We start from the raw sequence: 15,472 nt of genomic DNA on the forward strand, positions 1-15,472 counted from the left end.
ATGGTAGGGGTGGAAGGGACCTCTGGAGATCAGCTAGTCCAACTTCCCCGCCAAAGCAGGTTCACCCAGAGCAGGTTGCACAGGACTGCATCCAGGCAGGTTTTGAATATCTCCAGGGAAGGAGACTCCACAGCCTCCCTGGGCAGCCTGTTCAAGGAATGTAGCTTGTTACAAGGAATGTAACTTGAATCAAAAGAGATTGCATGGTTACTGATGAAGTAATGTTATTGTATGCAGGTCTGGATTGATGCTGATGATGGCTTGCTGTTTAGAGCCAATTGTACCAAAGTAGTCCATAAAGGATTAAAAGGGGGTCAAGTGTATGTTGTATTAAGTAAAATAGAGTTCCCAACAAGAAACACTCCACTCACAGGGGAGTTCACTTTACTCTTTTGAAAGGAATTTAACCGGATCAAAGAACATGTGAATCTTGGAGGGAGCCCTTGGGGGTGTGTTCTATTTATTCCATTTTCTACAGAATAAGTATTTCAAAACAGTTACTGAAGTATCTAAGTGTAAACAAACTTAGAACAAAAATAAATTACTGTGGCAATGAGGTAAAATTGAGCAAAGGTAAGAGTAGCAGCAAACATTCTGCTCAAATCGGGTGTAAAGACTGCTGCTGGCTTCCAGATTCGTGTTTCAGTCACACATCTGAATGAAAAGATAATAGTTTTTTGATCAGCTTAAGTATTCCAAGCATATGGGCTGAAATGAAAGAAGACTTGGGGGGCATCTTTGTAAGAAGGAGAAAAATAGACCATTATGCTCGTGCCATGTTGGAGCCAATAAAATACAAGTAACTTACTCAAAAAGAGGTAAATAAAAGGAAACAAATAATATAGATTCTTAAACTGAGAGGAGGAAATCAAGTTGTATACAGTAGGAAGTGGAAGCTAGACTTTGAACAATGACATTGAGTGTCTAATTTTTTATTAGGTCAAATAGACTTTGGTCCATTAGGTTGTGATATGTAGGGATCAAGGAAACCAACAATAAAGAAACTGTAATCAAGACGATGAGAAGAGTTTTGCAGGTAGCAAACTAACCTTGCTCTTACACAAGGCATAACTGTAGACTAAATTTATATGAAGGAAGAGAAAATTAAAAATGACAGTACTATAGATAAAAGCAAGATGATTTGGGAAGGAGGCAAGGAGTTCAGTTCTAGATATGTTTAAACTAGCAATGAGTTATGCAAGAAGACATGAAATGCAATGAAAGTAGTATTTCAGAGTAGCTGCATTCTTGAAAATAAGTCTCACATCTTGTATTGTCATGCAGAACTCAAGATTATTATATTATTCAAGTAGGTATAAATACTGAAGTTATGTTGTGTATGAATGCTATATATAGAATTGAAAGTATGATTGTGTTTTTGTTAGACTGATATGTTAAGCTAGTTCAGGGTGAGAAATCTGTTTTGATGAAGGCCACCAGTGTAATTCCCATGATGTACATGCTACCTGTTGTCCCCCTTTTTGAACACACGCTGTCTAAGGGGCACATGTGTAAGGGGTGACAATAACCCTTTAGGTACTTACCATATTAGTGAAATGAAGACCACTGGACAGTGTGTTATTGGGGGACGTTGTATATGCACATACATTTGGTGCTTGATGTGGCTGCATGTTGAGCATATGACAGGCACATTGTAAGATAAAAGTGGGATACGGCACACGTGGTTCCTGTCTGGCTTTGCCTTGGCCATGTGACCTGCCCCAGTAAAAGGACTGACTCTTATCAAATCTGTGCAGAAGAAAACTTTATGTTAGCAGTGCTTTTTATTCCTTTTTCAGCATAATATTACAGATGTAGAATAACTGAGTGTTTGCTGGTGCAATTTTCAAGTAGCAGTGTTATTTAGCATGCAGAGGTATTTTATTAAAATGATAATAATATCACAGGCAAAGTAAGCCAAGACAAGGCTGCAGACATTCAGGTTTGCTATCGTATGTTCGTTTTGGTGATCTCTTCACCTGAAAACAAAGCGTTGGAAAATAGTGTGCATTAATAAGTTTATTCTTTCACAATGACTGAGAAGTATAGCTGAGTCATTTTATTAACTGAAAAAAAAACACCTGTGCTGGACAAAATTTGTTTTTGTTTGAATGTACCTTAAGAAGCTGACAGCATAGGAGCACAGTAATAACCACCATAATCTGGAAGACCATTTTTAAAGCATCTGCCTGAATTAGTACACACAAAAGTCACAAATAAATGAAAATCATTAAAAGCTACAAAAGATTTCCTAAATACTTGACATGGAAGTTTTGGAATTGTGTTGCTTTAGTAGGTCCTGGTAGGAAATACTGAATACCCCGGTTGCATAAAAACATCATGGCTTCACTAAGGGCAAATTGTGCCTGACAAAATTGGTGGCCTGTGATTGGGTTACAGCATTGGTGGGTAAGGGAAGAGCAACTGATCTCATCTACCTAGACTTGTGCAAAGCCTTTGACACTGTCCTGCACAACATCCTTGTCTATAAATTGGAGAGACATGGATTTGCTGGATGGATCACTCTGTGGATAAGGAATTGGCTGGAAGGTCTTACTCAAAGAGTTGCAATCAACAGCTCTATGTCTGAGTGGAGACCAGTGATGAGTGGTGTTCCTCAGCAGTCGGTATTGGGACTGGTGCTGTATAACATCTTTGTCGGCGACATGGCCAGTGGGATCGAGTGCACCCTCAGCAAGTTTGCCAATGGCACCAAGCTGTGTGGTGCAGCCAACATGCTGGAGGGCAGGGATGCCATCCAGAGGGACCTGGACAGGCTGGAGAGGTGGGGCTGTGCAAACTTCATGAAGTCCAGCGAGGCCAAGTGCAAGGTCCTGCACCTGGGTCAGGGCAATCCCAAGCACAGATACAGGCTGGGTGATGAGTGAATCACGAGCAGTCCTGGGGAGAAGGACTTGGGGGTGTTGATTGACGAGAAACACCATGTGACCTGGCAATGTGCTTTTTCAGCCCAGAAAGCCAGCCGTATTCTGGGCTGCGTCAGGAGAAGCGCGGCCAGCAAGTCGAAGGAGGTGATTCTGCCTCTCCACTCCGCTTTCATGAGACCCCACCTTGAGTACTGTGTTCAGCTCTGGGGCCCAGCACAAGAAAGACATGGACCTGCTTGAGCGGGTCCAGAGGAGGGCCACATAAATGATCAGGGGGCTGGAGCACCTCCCCTATGAGGACAGGCTGAGAGAGTTGGGGTTGTTCAGCCTGGAAAAGAGAAGGCTCCGGGGAGACCTTCTATCGGCCTTCCGGTACTCAAAGGGGGCTACAGGAAAGGTGGGGAGGGACTTGTGATCAGGGAGTGTAGGGATAGGATGAGGGGTAACAGTTTCAAACTGAAAGAGGGGAGATTGAGATTGGAAGTAAGGAAGAAATTTTTCGCTGCGAGGGTGGTGGGACACTGGAAGAGGTTGCCCAGAGAAGCTGTGGCTGCCCCCTCCCTGGCAGTGTCCAAGGCCAGGCTGGATGGGGCTTTGAGCAACCTGCTCTCATGGAACGTGTCCCTGCCCATGGCAGGTGGGTAAGAACTAGGTGATCTTTAAGGTGCCTTCCAACCCAAACTATTTTGTGATTCTATGTTCAGGTGAGTGTATACTTGGATTTGTTTTCTCTTACAAGAGTAAACACATTCAGAGATTAAAGGCTAGCTGATAGATGCAGAATCACTTAATCTTGGTAGAATGTACACCTCTCCACTAGGAACAGTTTGATTCAATTCACAGATCTGCTGCAGGTAAGAGAAACTGCAAACAGAAATGCAGTTGAACTGAAAGTTTTGGAAAAAATACATAGTATTCATTAAAAACTTTGCTTACAAAGCCCAGTCATTGAGAACTGTTGAGGACAAAAAGGGGAAGTGACATGACATAAAGCTGTGTCTTATTTTTAAAAGATTTTTAGGTACTTCTAAATTCCAGTGTACAGCCTCTTAAATGGAATTAAAGAGAAGCCATAGGACTAGTCTTTAGAAAAACTTTGTCTTACTAAAACAGCAAGAGCATGGATCTGGAGGGTTTATTGGGAGCTATGCTTCCTGTCTTTCTTGTGTATGGGACTATTTTAGTAAAGCTATGTTGTGAGCTGTACACACCCCAGTTCTGTGCTATATTTAATGTATCATAGAACAGTAAGGTTAAATAAATGCATTTTGCACTTCAGCAGTAGTCCTCGTAGATTCTAATATTATTCATTATGCTTGCAGTCAGTTGGGATGAAAGTGACTGCCCACACATGAGTCTTACTCTTGTGGTTGACATTCTCATCATACTATAGGAATGCAGTTGTCATTTGTTTCTTATGCTGGTATCTATCACCATAGCATGTGGGTGTCTGAAATCATGATCTCAGAGTGATGCAGGTCTTCAGGTAATATGCCAATCTCATGGTGGTCTTGGAAAAATAAGGCAAGCTTTGTGCCGTGTTATGTATCATTAACTATGATTTATAGGCTTAGTTACAGAGATTCAATGCAAGGAGCAGGTTACTATGGTAACAGGCTGACACTAACTTGTACTGCTGAGTAAAAGAGATTTCCCCATTTGGAAATTACTTTTTTTTTTTTTTAAATACAGGTGACTTCATGTCTAAGTTAGCATTCTGCAATAGAAAAGCCTTACTCTCCGAATACAACAGCCATTGTTAAAGGTTGTTTCCATGCTGAGTTACAGGGATTGTTTCTCTAATTTTATCATGTGCACTGCAACTGTATTTGGTAGATTCCAGTCTTCCAGTAAAAAGAAAAAATAGAACCCAGGGTTTTTCAACAATACTTGCTTATTTATTGTGTTTATTTTTCAATGGGTTTGTCCTTTAATGTATCCTGTTACGCTTTTACGGAGTGTCAGGTTTGTAGGGAGGAAGGGAGAGGGAGGGACACTTTCAGAAGCAATTAATCTGCTTCTAATGGAGTTGCTTAAATAGTGCAGATGAATCATTTTCTAGCATGTCTGTTTCTCTCCATGGGAATGAGTCTGGATGACTATCTGAGATTAGAAAACTAACTTTTAAACTAGAAAAAGCTAGGTAAGATGAACCTGTCCTTAGTTATTGAAACAATGGTGGTTGTCTGAGTAATCCCAGAAAACTTAAATCTGTTTTCAGTTTCCCTTATTCCTCTTATTTTTCTTTTTCTGTCATAGGTCCTGATGTCTTTACATGAAATGTTCCCAGCAGTGCATGCAGCCGAAATGGCTGTCCAGAGAAACCCACGTTCCTGGGATGCCTGGCAGACTTTGGGACGAGCCCAGCTTGGATTAGGAGAGATAGCACTGGTAGGAAAATTAACATTATTACGCTGAACTTGTAAACCACATCCTCTGAATTGTGTGTGAGAGAATGAAAGTGCAGAAATATCGAGATAGCTGGATACCTTTATTGTTACTTATCTCCAGTATTCCCTCTACTTTGTTGTTTTTCACAAATGCTTCCTCTGTGGTTTTGTTGCTGGGCCTAGCTCAAAGCCTTTTGTGTTATATGCTATATTTATGTGGTGGGTTTATGCAATAGAATAATTATGTTGACATAACTGCTGTACTACATTCTGGGTACTGTACTGCTACAGCACAGCTCACCATAGTTTAAAGATGAAGGTACTGTGAAGTCCCAGTTGATATTCAGGCTCAGTTTTATATATGCCTGCTAATAAAATTCTATTATCTAACAGAATGACGTATAATAAGAGAACAGTTATTCAAAAATGCAGATAATGTTCACTATTTATTTTTGAACATAGCAATTTTTTAAGGAATCTTAAAAGGTTAAGACTGGAGGAGTCTTAAAAGGTGAAATGATTTCATAATTAGTGAACCTGTGGAGGCTTATTGACAAAGTGATCTAAGTCGTAATTATCCTTTTCCCATTAGCCTTTCATTATCATGACTTTCTAATTTTTTACTGCACTATATTTTTAATAAAGAGAAGTTAATAAAGCATAAACATCAGGGCTTTTAAGTAAAGTTTGAGATTTGGGAAGTACTACACTTCTCAAGAGCAGCTTCTTCTGTTTCTTTGTCTCGTTTCTCCCCCACCAATGTCTGTCCTTACTACCCACATCCTGCCAAATGATCTGTTTTAAATGTTTTTATTCCTTCACAGTGAATGATGCACTTTTTCTTAGGAAAAAACAGTTTACTGTATTCCAATTTCAAGTTTCCCAGGTCTAAAATACAGCTTCCAAACAAATCTAATTTATGTTATGAGCTGCATAATGTATTCCTTTTGGTTTGGTTTGGTTTTATCAATCTTGTGACAGAAGTGAGATATATTAGGCTTTTTTTATTTAGCTTTTACAAAAGCTGTTTGCTCTTTTTTCTGGATTTCCTAATAAGGTAATTCAACAGTAATACTTAAATGTGAGCAGGCAGAACTTCATTGCTGTAAAGGCAGAAATACCTTAAATTCTACAAATCAATTTGCAAGAGTAGATCCTAGTAAACTTTGCAACATGAATGTATAAACTGTAGAAATGTAGTCAGGCTTGCAATATTTCTCTGTTTTTACAAATGATATTTACTGTATTGCTGATGGCAACTTAAGCAGTTAATTTCACACTGATATCTTCATTAGAACAGTTCTTCTCATGAGACAGAGTGAGCCCCACACTTTTAATTAAACAAGCAGACAAACCAACCAACCAAAAAACCCAAAAGCAGCACTAAAAAAAAAAGACCAACTGAAAGTGACTGAGTCTCCCACCTTGGAGAAATTCATAAGCCATCTGGACATGGTCATGGGCAACAAGCTCCAGGTGGCCCTACTTGAGGAGGGGGCTGGCCCAGATGACTGTGGAAGGTCACAGCCAACTTCAACCCTTCTGTGATTTTGTGACTTAAGCTTACCCCATTGTGGGCTGGGTCCTCTATGTCAAATCTGGAGTACTGAAGATTACGAAGTAAACTGGGCAGATGTGTAAATCTGAAACAATTGTGCATGCTTTTTGTTTGATGTTTTGAAGGATGTGGTTTGCTGTGTTGTTATTAAGTAGTTAGTGGTTTAGCAGTCTTTAAGTGTGATACTTGTAAAAGTATGATGCCTTTGTGAAAGGCACCAAGCCTTGACAACATGAATCCTCAGATCAGCCCTTTTATTTCTCTTGAGAGAAACAGTTTTAGGTCTTCTACATAATGGTGGGAGTTACGTACTAGCAGAGAGAGGAATTACTGGATTTTATTGAAATCCAGCTAATTAACATAACTAATTCTGAATTTGAGACAATTTTTCAAAATGTTAGTAATGTAAGTGTGTAGGAACATAAAGATTTTGGTAATCAAAAGGAAACCGGTGGTTGGCTTTCCATTGAAAAGCAGACAAATTTGTACTCCAAATTGTGTTCCTGTCAGCTTGAGGGGATAAATAACTCGGCCTTTATTTTTATAGATTTATGTGAGGTTAAATATTTAATTACACTGCTGTGCTAATCTTCCTTCTAAGCACAATAAAATGTGTGGATTATTTTACAGTGATGGAATATTTATCATTACATTAATATAATTGATACTTATTCTTCTTATGTGCTTAAATGAAAAGAAAAAGAGGCAGCAATTTTAAAAATTGCTATATTTTAAATAATTTTGGCCTAGAATTTCTTGATATTCCCTTTACAGTTTTAGTCTCACACTTTAAATGATGCTGCTTTGCTTACCGGGATGTGATAAAAGACATTTCTTTTGAAAATAAAATATGTCACAGGGCATTTTTCTGTCCTGCTGACTCCATTTTGAACTACACTCCAGCCACTTACATATTCTAGTGCATAGTATTTGGAAAGTATTAAGTGAGAGAGAAAAATAAAATGCTTTGTCAGTTAGAGTAGGGTTCTGTTAAATTCTTTTCAATAGCTTTAAACAGTCTACCCAGTTATAGGTAATACCAGGTAATACCCAGTAATACTAGCTTCCCCAGAGGTCCTGTGTTAGTCCTGCAGTCTCCATCTGCTATAGTATGATACTTTTCTTTTTAATCATTGTTGGAAGTCATAAATATATTTTTGATAACCCACCTAATGAATTTTTTAATAAAATAGCTTCTACTGAGAAGGGCAAGCAAGTCTCCGAAACTTTAAATGCCCTTTCTGCTGTATTTCATAGAATCATAGAATGGTTTGGGTTAGAAGGGACCTTAAAGATCACCTAGTTCTAACCCACCTGCTATGGGCAGGGACACGTTCCATGAGAGCAGGTTGCTCAAAGCCCCATCCAGCCTGGCCTTGAACACTGCCAGGGAGGGGGCAGCCACGGCTTCTCTGGGCAACCTCTTCCAGTGTCCTACCACCCTTGCAGTGAAAAATTTCTTCCTAATATCTAATGTGAATCTCCCCTTTTTCAGTTTGAAACTGTTACCCCTTGTCCTATCACTACACTCCTTGATCAAGAGTCCTTACCCCCCTTTCCAGTAGGTCCCCTTTAAGCACTGGAAGGCCGCTATAAGGTCCCCCCGGAGCCTTCTCTTCTCCAGGCTGAACAACCCCAACTCTCTCAGCCTGTCCTCGTAGGGGAGGTGCTCCAGCCCCCTGATCATTTATGTGGCACTCCTCTGGACCCGCTCAAGCAGGTCCATGTCTTTCTTGTGCTGGGCCCCAGAGCTGGATGCAGCACTGCCGATGGGGTCTCATGAGTGGAGGGGCAGATTCACCTCCCTCGACCTGCTGGCCACACTTCTGATGCAGCCCAGGATGTGATTGGCCTTCTGGGCTGCAAAAGCGCACATTGCTGGCTCATATTCAGTTTTTCATCCACCAACACCCCAAGTCCTTCTCATCTGGACTGCTCTTGATCTATTCTCCACCCAGTCTGTATCTGTGCTTGGGATTGTCACACTTGGCCTTGTTGAACTTCATGAGGTTTGCACGGCCCCACCTCTCCAGCCTGTCCAGGTCCCTCTGGATGGCATCTCTGCCCTCCAGCATGTCGACTGCACCACACGGCTTGGTGTCATCTGCAAACTTGCTGAGGGTGCACTTGATCCCACTGTGCATGTCGCTGACAAAGATGCTAAACAGCACCAGTCCCGATACCAACCCCTGAGGAACACCACTCATCACTGGTCTTCACTTGGACATCAAGCCATCGACCACAACTCTGTGTGACCATCCAGCCATTTTCTGGCAGGGGTACTTAGTTCTTGTGAGTGTTCCTCACTGACTTAGCTGGTGCCTCCTGGTAGGTACTTTTGTCAGATGCTCAGAACTTTAGAGATTTTCGCCGTGATGATGAAGTCCATCTTCTCAACATTTAGACCTTGTAATTAAAAGCATTAACTGAAACAGATGCAAAGTATATGACGAACTGGGACTGAGGAGAATGTGTTTTTTACTGTTGTTTTAAAGTTCCCTGTAATGTTAGCGGTATAATTTGGTAAGAGAGAGGTAAATGTTTTCTATCCTCCTGGATTTTCCAATTTACAAGTTAAGAGCACTCATATCCCTTCAGGCATTATTTTCTTGGGCTAAATATATAAATTTCTAGGATGGGACAGATTTCCCTCCCTTGCCACAGATAATCCTGGGTTATGTCCACGCATGTAGTAGAGAAGAGTGTGAAGATCTCTATGGTAGAGGCAGCCTGAAACAGTGACTTCTGCAGAGTGTGCTGCAATGTCTTGCGGATGCTGACTGCAGTGTAAAGGCAGACAGGCAGTAAGCATTGTGAAGAAAGAGGGCTGAGAAAAAGCAAGTTGGTGCAAATGTGATCTGGGAAATGGGAGTATATCACCGAAGCAAAAGAAAGTACAAGAAGAGGACAGAAACTTCTTCAAAAGAAGAGGAAGAAGGAAGCTGTCAAAGGGAGGAAGATGCACCTTGAAGCAAAACTTGAAGTAGACACAGTGCTGATGGGAAATTTTCTGAAACTCTGATCTCTACAGAGATGTGTGCCTGGGGCCAGAGAAACTGAGATCTTTTTCTATCAGTTACTGCAGTTTCTGTTCTCTTCTTGTACCTCTGGGCTCAGGCATATGTCCTCTGGCCTCTCATGCCAGCCCTCAGGCACTGCACCCCAAGGAGTACGTGTGCTGAGTCACCGCTGGCGGTGGTGCGTCTTCATCCGCACTGCATGAGTTCTCTGCAGTGGAGAACCATCAGCACAGAAGTAAGCTAGCATCATCTCACAGATGTCTACAAAAGACTTTTGTGGGTTTATAACTTGACCGAATTCCGATAGGTGTAAGGTAAAAATAGTCTTGGTGGAAGCGGTTACAGTGGCAACATGAAATTTTATGTGGATGACCTGTTTTTCAGTATTGCATTACTGCTTTAAAATTAATCCCTCTGATCTTTTGCAGCACTTAAAATTTATTTTAGTATTTTATTATCATTATTTATTTATAAAAATATCACACAATCTTTTTTTTCTAATAGATTTACAAACATGGTTGGTTTATGCTGTATTGTGTGAATCATCAAGGCAGCTTCTATGCTTATCAAATGTTACCTTATGTTTGATTACTGTGTTTAGTATTGTTCATTGTGCATAAACGTAACTATATAGACAGGTTTTAATTAGGCGGCCTCTTTCATGAAAAGTTTAAAAGCAGATGGTGTTTGTATTTTCTTTTCAGTAGAAGTAAAAAACAAGAGTATTTAGTGTTTACTTGTAGCCCATCTATGCCTGGAAATTAAAAGCTAACAAAGTTGAGTAAAATTACACTGTTCTGCAAGAAACTGCGCTCCTCCTTCTGTTGAAGGTTGAGCATGCTCCTACACTTCAGAGCTGGCTGTGGACCAATAATAAAGGGTTTGGGTTCGTTTTTTTTCCTGGAACTGAAAGGCTGCCTATTACAACAGCAGTAATGCTGATAGCATAATCAGCATTTGTTAACTCTGATTTATATCTCTTGTCTGCTGAGTTCACGTCATACAGAATTTGTATATTAATCTGTGCCAGCAGAAGGGTGAATTGGCAGTTTCTGTCAATGCAGATGAAAAGTTGTGATTTTTAAAATTAATTTCCATGCTTTAAGTATTTATAAATTACAACAGGATGTGGAATTCGATGGTTGTTCATATGTCTTGAAAGTCTTTATATGCTAGTTGCTAGAACTCTTCCCAAATATAATCCAAATCTTTATCATCAGTGTTTTCCCAACCCAAAGGGAGGCTTCTGTACATTGTCAAGTTTGGTCAGTCAGGTGGCCGTTTCCATAAGGGACCATACAGTCATAAATGTGAAATACACATGTGCCTGTGTGTAGACACACACAAGTCTGAGTAGGTAAGATCAGTCTTGACCTTTTAACTGTTAATATAACTATAAATACAATACAGTTGGTCCAGCATTTTTCCAGTATTGTAGCAGTCTCTTCTTACTGCTGAATATCACATCTACTGGATTAGATGGTCATGTTTTGTTGTATTTAACAGCTTCTGTGTTATTTGTAATTGTGAGACTTTTCCTAATTGAGCTGATGGACAGGAGAAACAGTATCAGCTATACTTAATTCTATTAATATTGCATGGTTTGTAAGATTATAGGAGTTCTTCCTTAGAGCAACTCTCCCAATTGGGAGTTTATTTGTCTACTTTTGCCTCTTTAGGTAAGTGTGTTTGCATCCACAAACCTGTTACAGAAACTAGTTATTGCAGGGCTAGGATTACTGTAGTGTTAGGTCTGTATGTGAAATGACTACATGTTAATATAAAAGCAGGAACATCAGTGATATTTCAAATTGCAGTCATCCCTTTTCTGTATTTCTTTAAACTGTATCTCTCTACTTTTGCCTTCCCATACATCTGGTGATAGCAGAAAGTGGCATACAAAACAATCAAAACAAAAATTATTTTTGCTTTTACCTTTTTAATTACAATATTATTTTTGACATGTGAGCTTTTATTTGTGCCCGTTTTGTCTGGTACCTGATTTGTTCATGCATTCTTGATACTTTCAGACACTTTTGCGTGCGGTTGTTTGGGGATAATGCTGCTGTTGAACTTACAGCTAAGGGAGGGTTGTTCCACTAAAGACAGACTGGAGTAAAATCAATTTTTTCTTTACCTGAATGATGTACGTAATATTTGTTGTTGTCTGTGATGAAATACCTAGGCTTGAAAATTTCTATGATGAAATATCTAGAGCTGACAATTTCTGTGATGAAATATGTAAAACTTAGAGCTGAGGGAGGATTGTGTCACAAAAGACAGACTGGAGTAAAATCACTTTTTTCTTTGCTTGAATGATGCACGTAATATTTGTCATTGTTGTTAATTTCTGTGATGAAATATGTAGGCTTTAAAACTGTCCAATCCTTGTTTCTTCCCTATTCTGTTTATAGGCAATCCGAAGTTTCCAGATATCCTTACACATCTTTCCAATGAACCCTGAAGTATGGAAAGAGGACCTTTCCTGGGCAAGAAAACTACATGAACAGCAGAAGGCAACAAAGACTGAGGCAGTGCAAGCACTGGCAAAAGAAAAAGGGCTTGCACAAGAGTCAATCCCAGACTATGACTTTGAAAGTGATGAAATTGTGGCAGTCTGTGCTGCCATTGCAGAGAAGGAGAAAGCTCTTTCAGCAGCTAAAACGGTAGTGATTGTGTCTGCTTCAGGCAGGGTAGAGACTGTTACTGAGAATGAGAATTGTCCTACAACTCCTGATGAAACCCTTTTCATCAGAGCCCGATAGGGTAGCCTTATGGGTTGCCACGCTGTTTTAAGAACTAGTGTTATTTATTGTACTGGGCTTGCTTTGTTTTTTGGTTTTTTGTTTTGGTTTTTTTTTAAGCAATGGCAGAGCCTATGGAAGTTAAAGAGTTGAAGTTATTTTTCTTTTGTAAATAGAAAAAGCAATGACCCGAGTTGTTGTTCCATCCATGTTTTTAGAGAAGAAAGCCAAGAGTTGATTCTAAAAATCTTATGAACAAATGCAATGTTAAAATGTTAACAGTTCTAACATTTTTCTAAATGTTAGAATTTCTAAATTCTAACAACTGCTTTCATCTTTATGTATTTCATAATTTTATGCATTAATGTCTACATTTGCCCAGTAATTAATAAGCTTTTATTTAAACTGTAAAAGAAAAAAGGATTTTTTAAAAAAAATCTATTTCAATCCGTACTCATTATTTTTCTTCCAGTTAAAGTGTGAACTGTTCTCTGTTACCAGAAGTCTTTATTTTCGTTAAGATTACTTTTTCTATGAGGAAGTTTCCTGTGAAGCAGACTTGAATTATTATTTTGCTTGTGTTTGTGTGTGTGATAGACCTGGCAGTCAAATGAAACCAGTGAAAACCTTTATGTTGCTTTCATAGGTGAATGGATTAAAGACTTTGTGATTAGAAGAAGGGAAATGCTGTACCAAAAAGGTCCCTGAATGTTTAGTTATTACAGAAGAAAGAGTATTCAGCTGACTGAAACTGTACTTCCCTTATCTTCAGTGCTGTGCTACAAACATCACTGAAAGTGAATGGTGGAAGTTGGAAATAGGCACATCTGAAGTGTATTATATTTAGTCTGTTGTTTCCTAGTGGGGCTGATCTGATAAAGGGAGTCAGCTTGTTTTTCCTAATTCTTATGACCTGCCATTTAAAGTATGTTCTTAATGAACCAGTTTTTCGGGACAGCATTGCCTGAGTCTCCCTTTTTATCCTTTTTGGCTTTTGGATGCTGTGGTGGGTATTCATGTGGTCTTAGCTTAGGCACAATGTAGGAGATTTGTTTAATGTTAATCTTTCCTTAGAGGAGGGTGGCTGTTGGTTCCTCACATGGGCAGTTCAGAGAAACAAAGTCAGCCTGTTTCTTTGATGTGCTTTGTGCTGAGACTGCTTTCTTTTTGTTGTCTGGGAGACATCATAGACATGGTCTCCTCCTAATTGGACTGGAAAAAAATCGTCAACAGAGGAATTCCTGGTGAATTCAGGATTGGAAACACATCATTTCTACTTGATTTTTATAACTTTTTGAATGACAAAAACATTTGAGTAACAGCTTTGTAGATAAGTAAAACGTTTTGAAATCAGTAATCTTTGCATTTTTCATATCTGATTTCTATTTTCAAAATAACACATTTTAAGAAGAAATAATGTTACTCAAGAAGCACAGTGGTTTTTGCAATAGAAAATGTGTTGTAGAAAAATTATTTATCTCGGATCATGCTTTCAGTTGAATAACTTTACTTAACAGGGCACTTACAGTCTTTGTGAAATTAATTGTCCCTTTCAAAGTCTTAATTGCTATGGTGTACTTAGTAAGTTTTCATAATTTTTGCAAGATTCCTCCTGAATATATTTTTGTATGTATGTGCATTTTTAGATCTGTGCTTGCACACACACAAAATTTACACTTGTTAACATCTCCTGAGTATTCAAAAGAATTGTAATTAAAGCGACTAAAATATGTTAAATGTAAAACAACATCATGCTGCATTTTTATTTGTTCATTCAATTCAGAAATAGCTCTTAAATTCTTTCTGAATAGACATTTGATTTCAATATGGTTCCATAGATGGTTTAAACTGCCCCGGTGGAAAAATTTCTTAATCTTATTTGTCCTAACAACTTAAATAATACAATCTGTTCAGCCATAGGAAGAGTTATTATGAGAGGGATTTGGATAGATTTCTTCAAAAAAGATACATTCTCTGGCTAGAAAAGGAAATGTGCGAGAATTTGTCAGGTATGTTCTCGTTTTGAAGGAGCTCAGTTATAATCAAACAAGTCTTTTCTTTCTTTGCGCTTTATACTTGCGTCAGCATTATGTATTTACTCATACAGGAAGGACTGCCTGCCTCCATTCAGAGCTCCATGTTATCACAGAATCTGTTTCCACTGAAATGATTCACAAAATTCCTATTGACTTCAGCACTGCTGGGCCAAACTACTGCAGGGGTGTGCATCTACACCATCAGGCAGAACAGCCATGCTGGGTTCAAGGGGTGATTGTTTCCATCCCCTGTACTAAATGTGTTTTCCTTCTGATTAGATTAGGTTATGAACTCTAGGTATTGTCAGGACCCATAGTGTTTTGTAGAGCACTGTAAAGCAGATAAGTTCTCGTGACACTGTTATTCTCAAACTGGAAAGAAGTTCAAAAATTTATGATTTCAACATTGTTTTTTGTACAGCATGCCATGTTTTGCATGTATGGGATTTGTTTTTAATTTGTTTTAATAAAATACTGACTTCTCTGCTGCTTAGTGATGCCTGTTTATTCTTTTGGTTATAACAAGAATAAGGGTTACCATTGACCATTTTGCAATGTTACTCATTTAATCAGTTGGCTTCTTCCGTCTCTGCTGAGCATGTTACTGGGTTACAGTAGAAAGAAAAAAAAAGACATCTGAGGAAAAACGTTCAATAAAAGGTAGTGCTCAGTACTTTTAAACCTCTCAGGGGTATCCAAATGAGAGGAACCCAAAGGAGAAAGCCTTTGTTATCAAAAATAGGATATCTGTGAAGCACACTCCCACTTTGCTATCAGGAATTTATTTTTATTGTTCTTCATCATCACTAGTGGCAGTGGCTGCAGTAGCTTCCATG

At 39.1% G+C, this 15,472-nt stretch overlaps 1 protein-coding gene across 2 annotated transcripts in view; it reads left to right on the forward strand.

Moving 5' to 3' along the window:
• TTC33 (tetratricopeptide repeat domain 33) overlaps nucleotides 1-12,906 on the forward strand; it is a 46,672-nt gene extending 33,766 nt beyond the window's left edge. For both annotated transcript variants that reach the window (XM_086479500.1, XM_086479501.1), the window contains exons 4-5: nucleotides 5,148-5,279; nucleotides 12,271-12,906. In XM_086479500.1, coding sequence (XP_086335626.1) covers nucleotides 5,148-5,279; nucleotides 12,271-12,621 — 483 coding nt within the window. In that variant the 3' untranslated portion in view covers nucleotides 12,622-12,906. The remainder of the gene's footprint in view (nucleotides 1-5,147; nucleotides 5,280-12,270) is intronic.
• Nucleotides 12,907-15,472: the final 2,566 nt, after the last annotated feature.

This window comes from Leptosomus discolor, chromosome Z (assembly GCF_034619465.1).
Source record: "Leptosomus discolor isolate bLepDis1 chromosome Z, bLepDis1.hap2, whole genome shotgun sequence".
Taxonomy (NCBI): domain Eukaryota; kingdom Metazoa; phylum Chordata; class Aves; order Leptosomiformes; family Leptosomidae; genus Leptosomus; species Leptosomus discolor.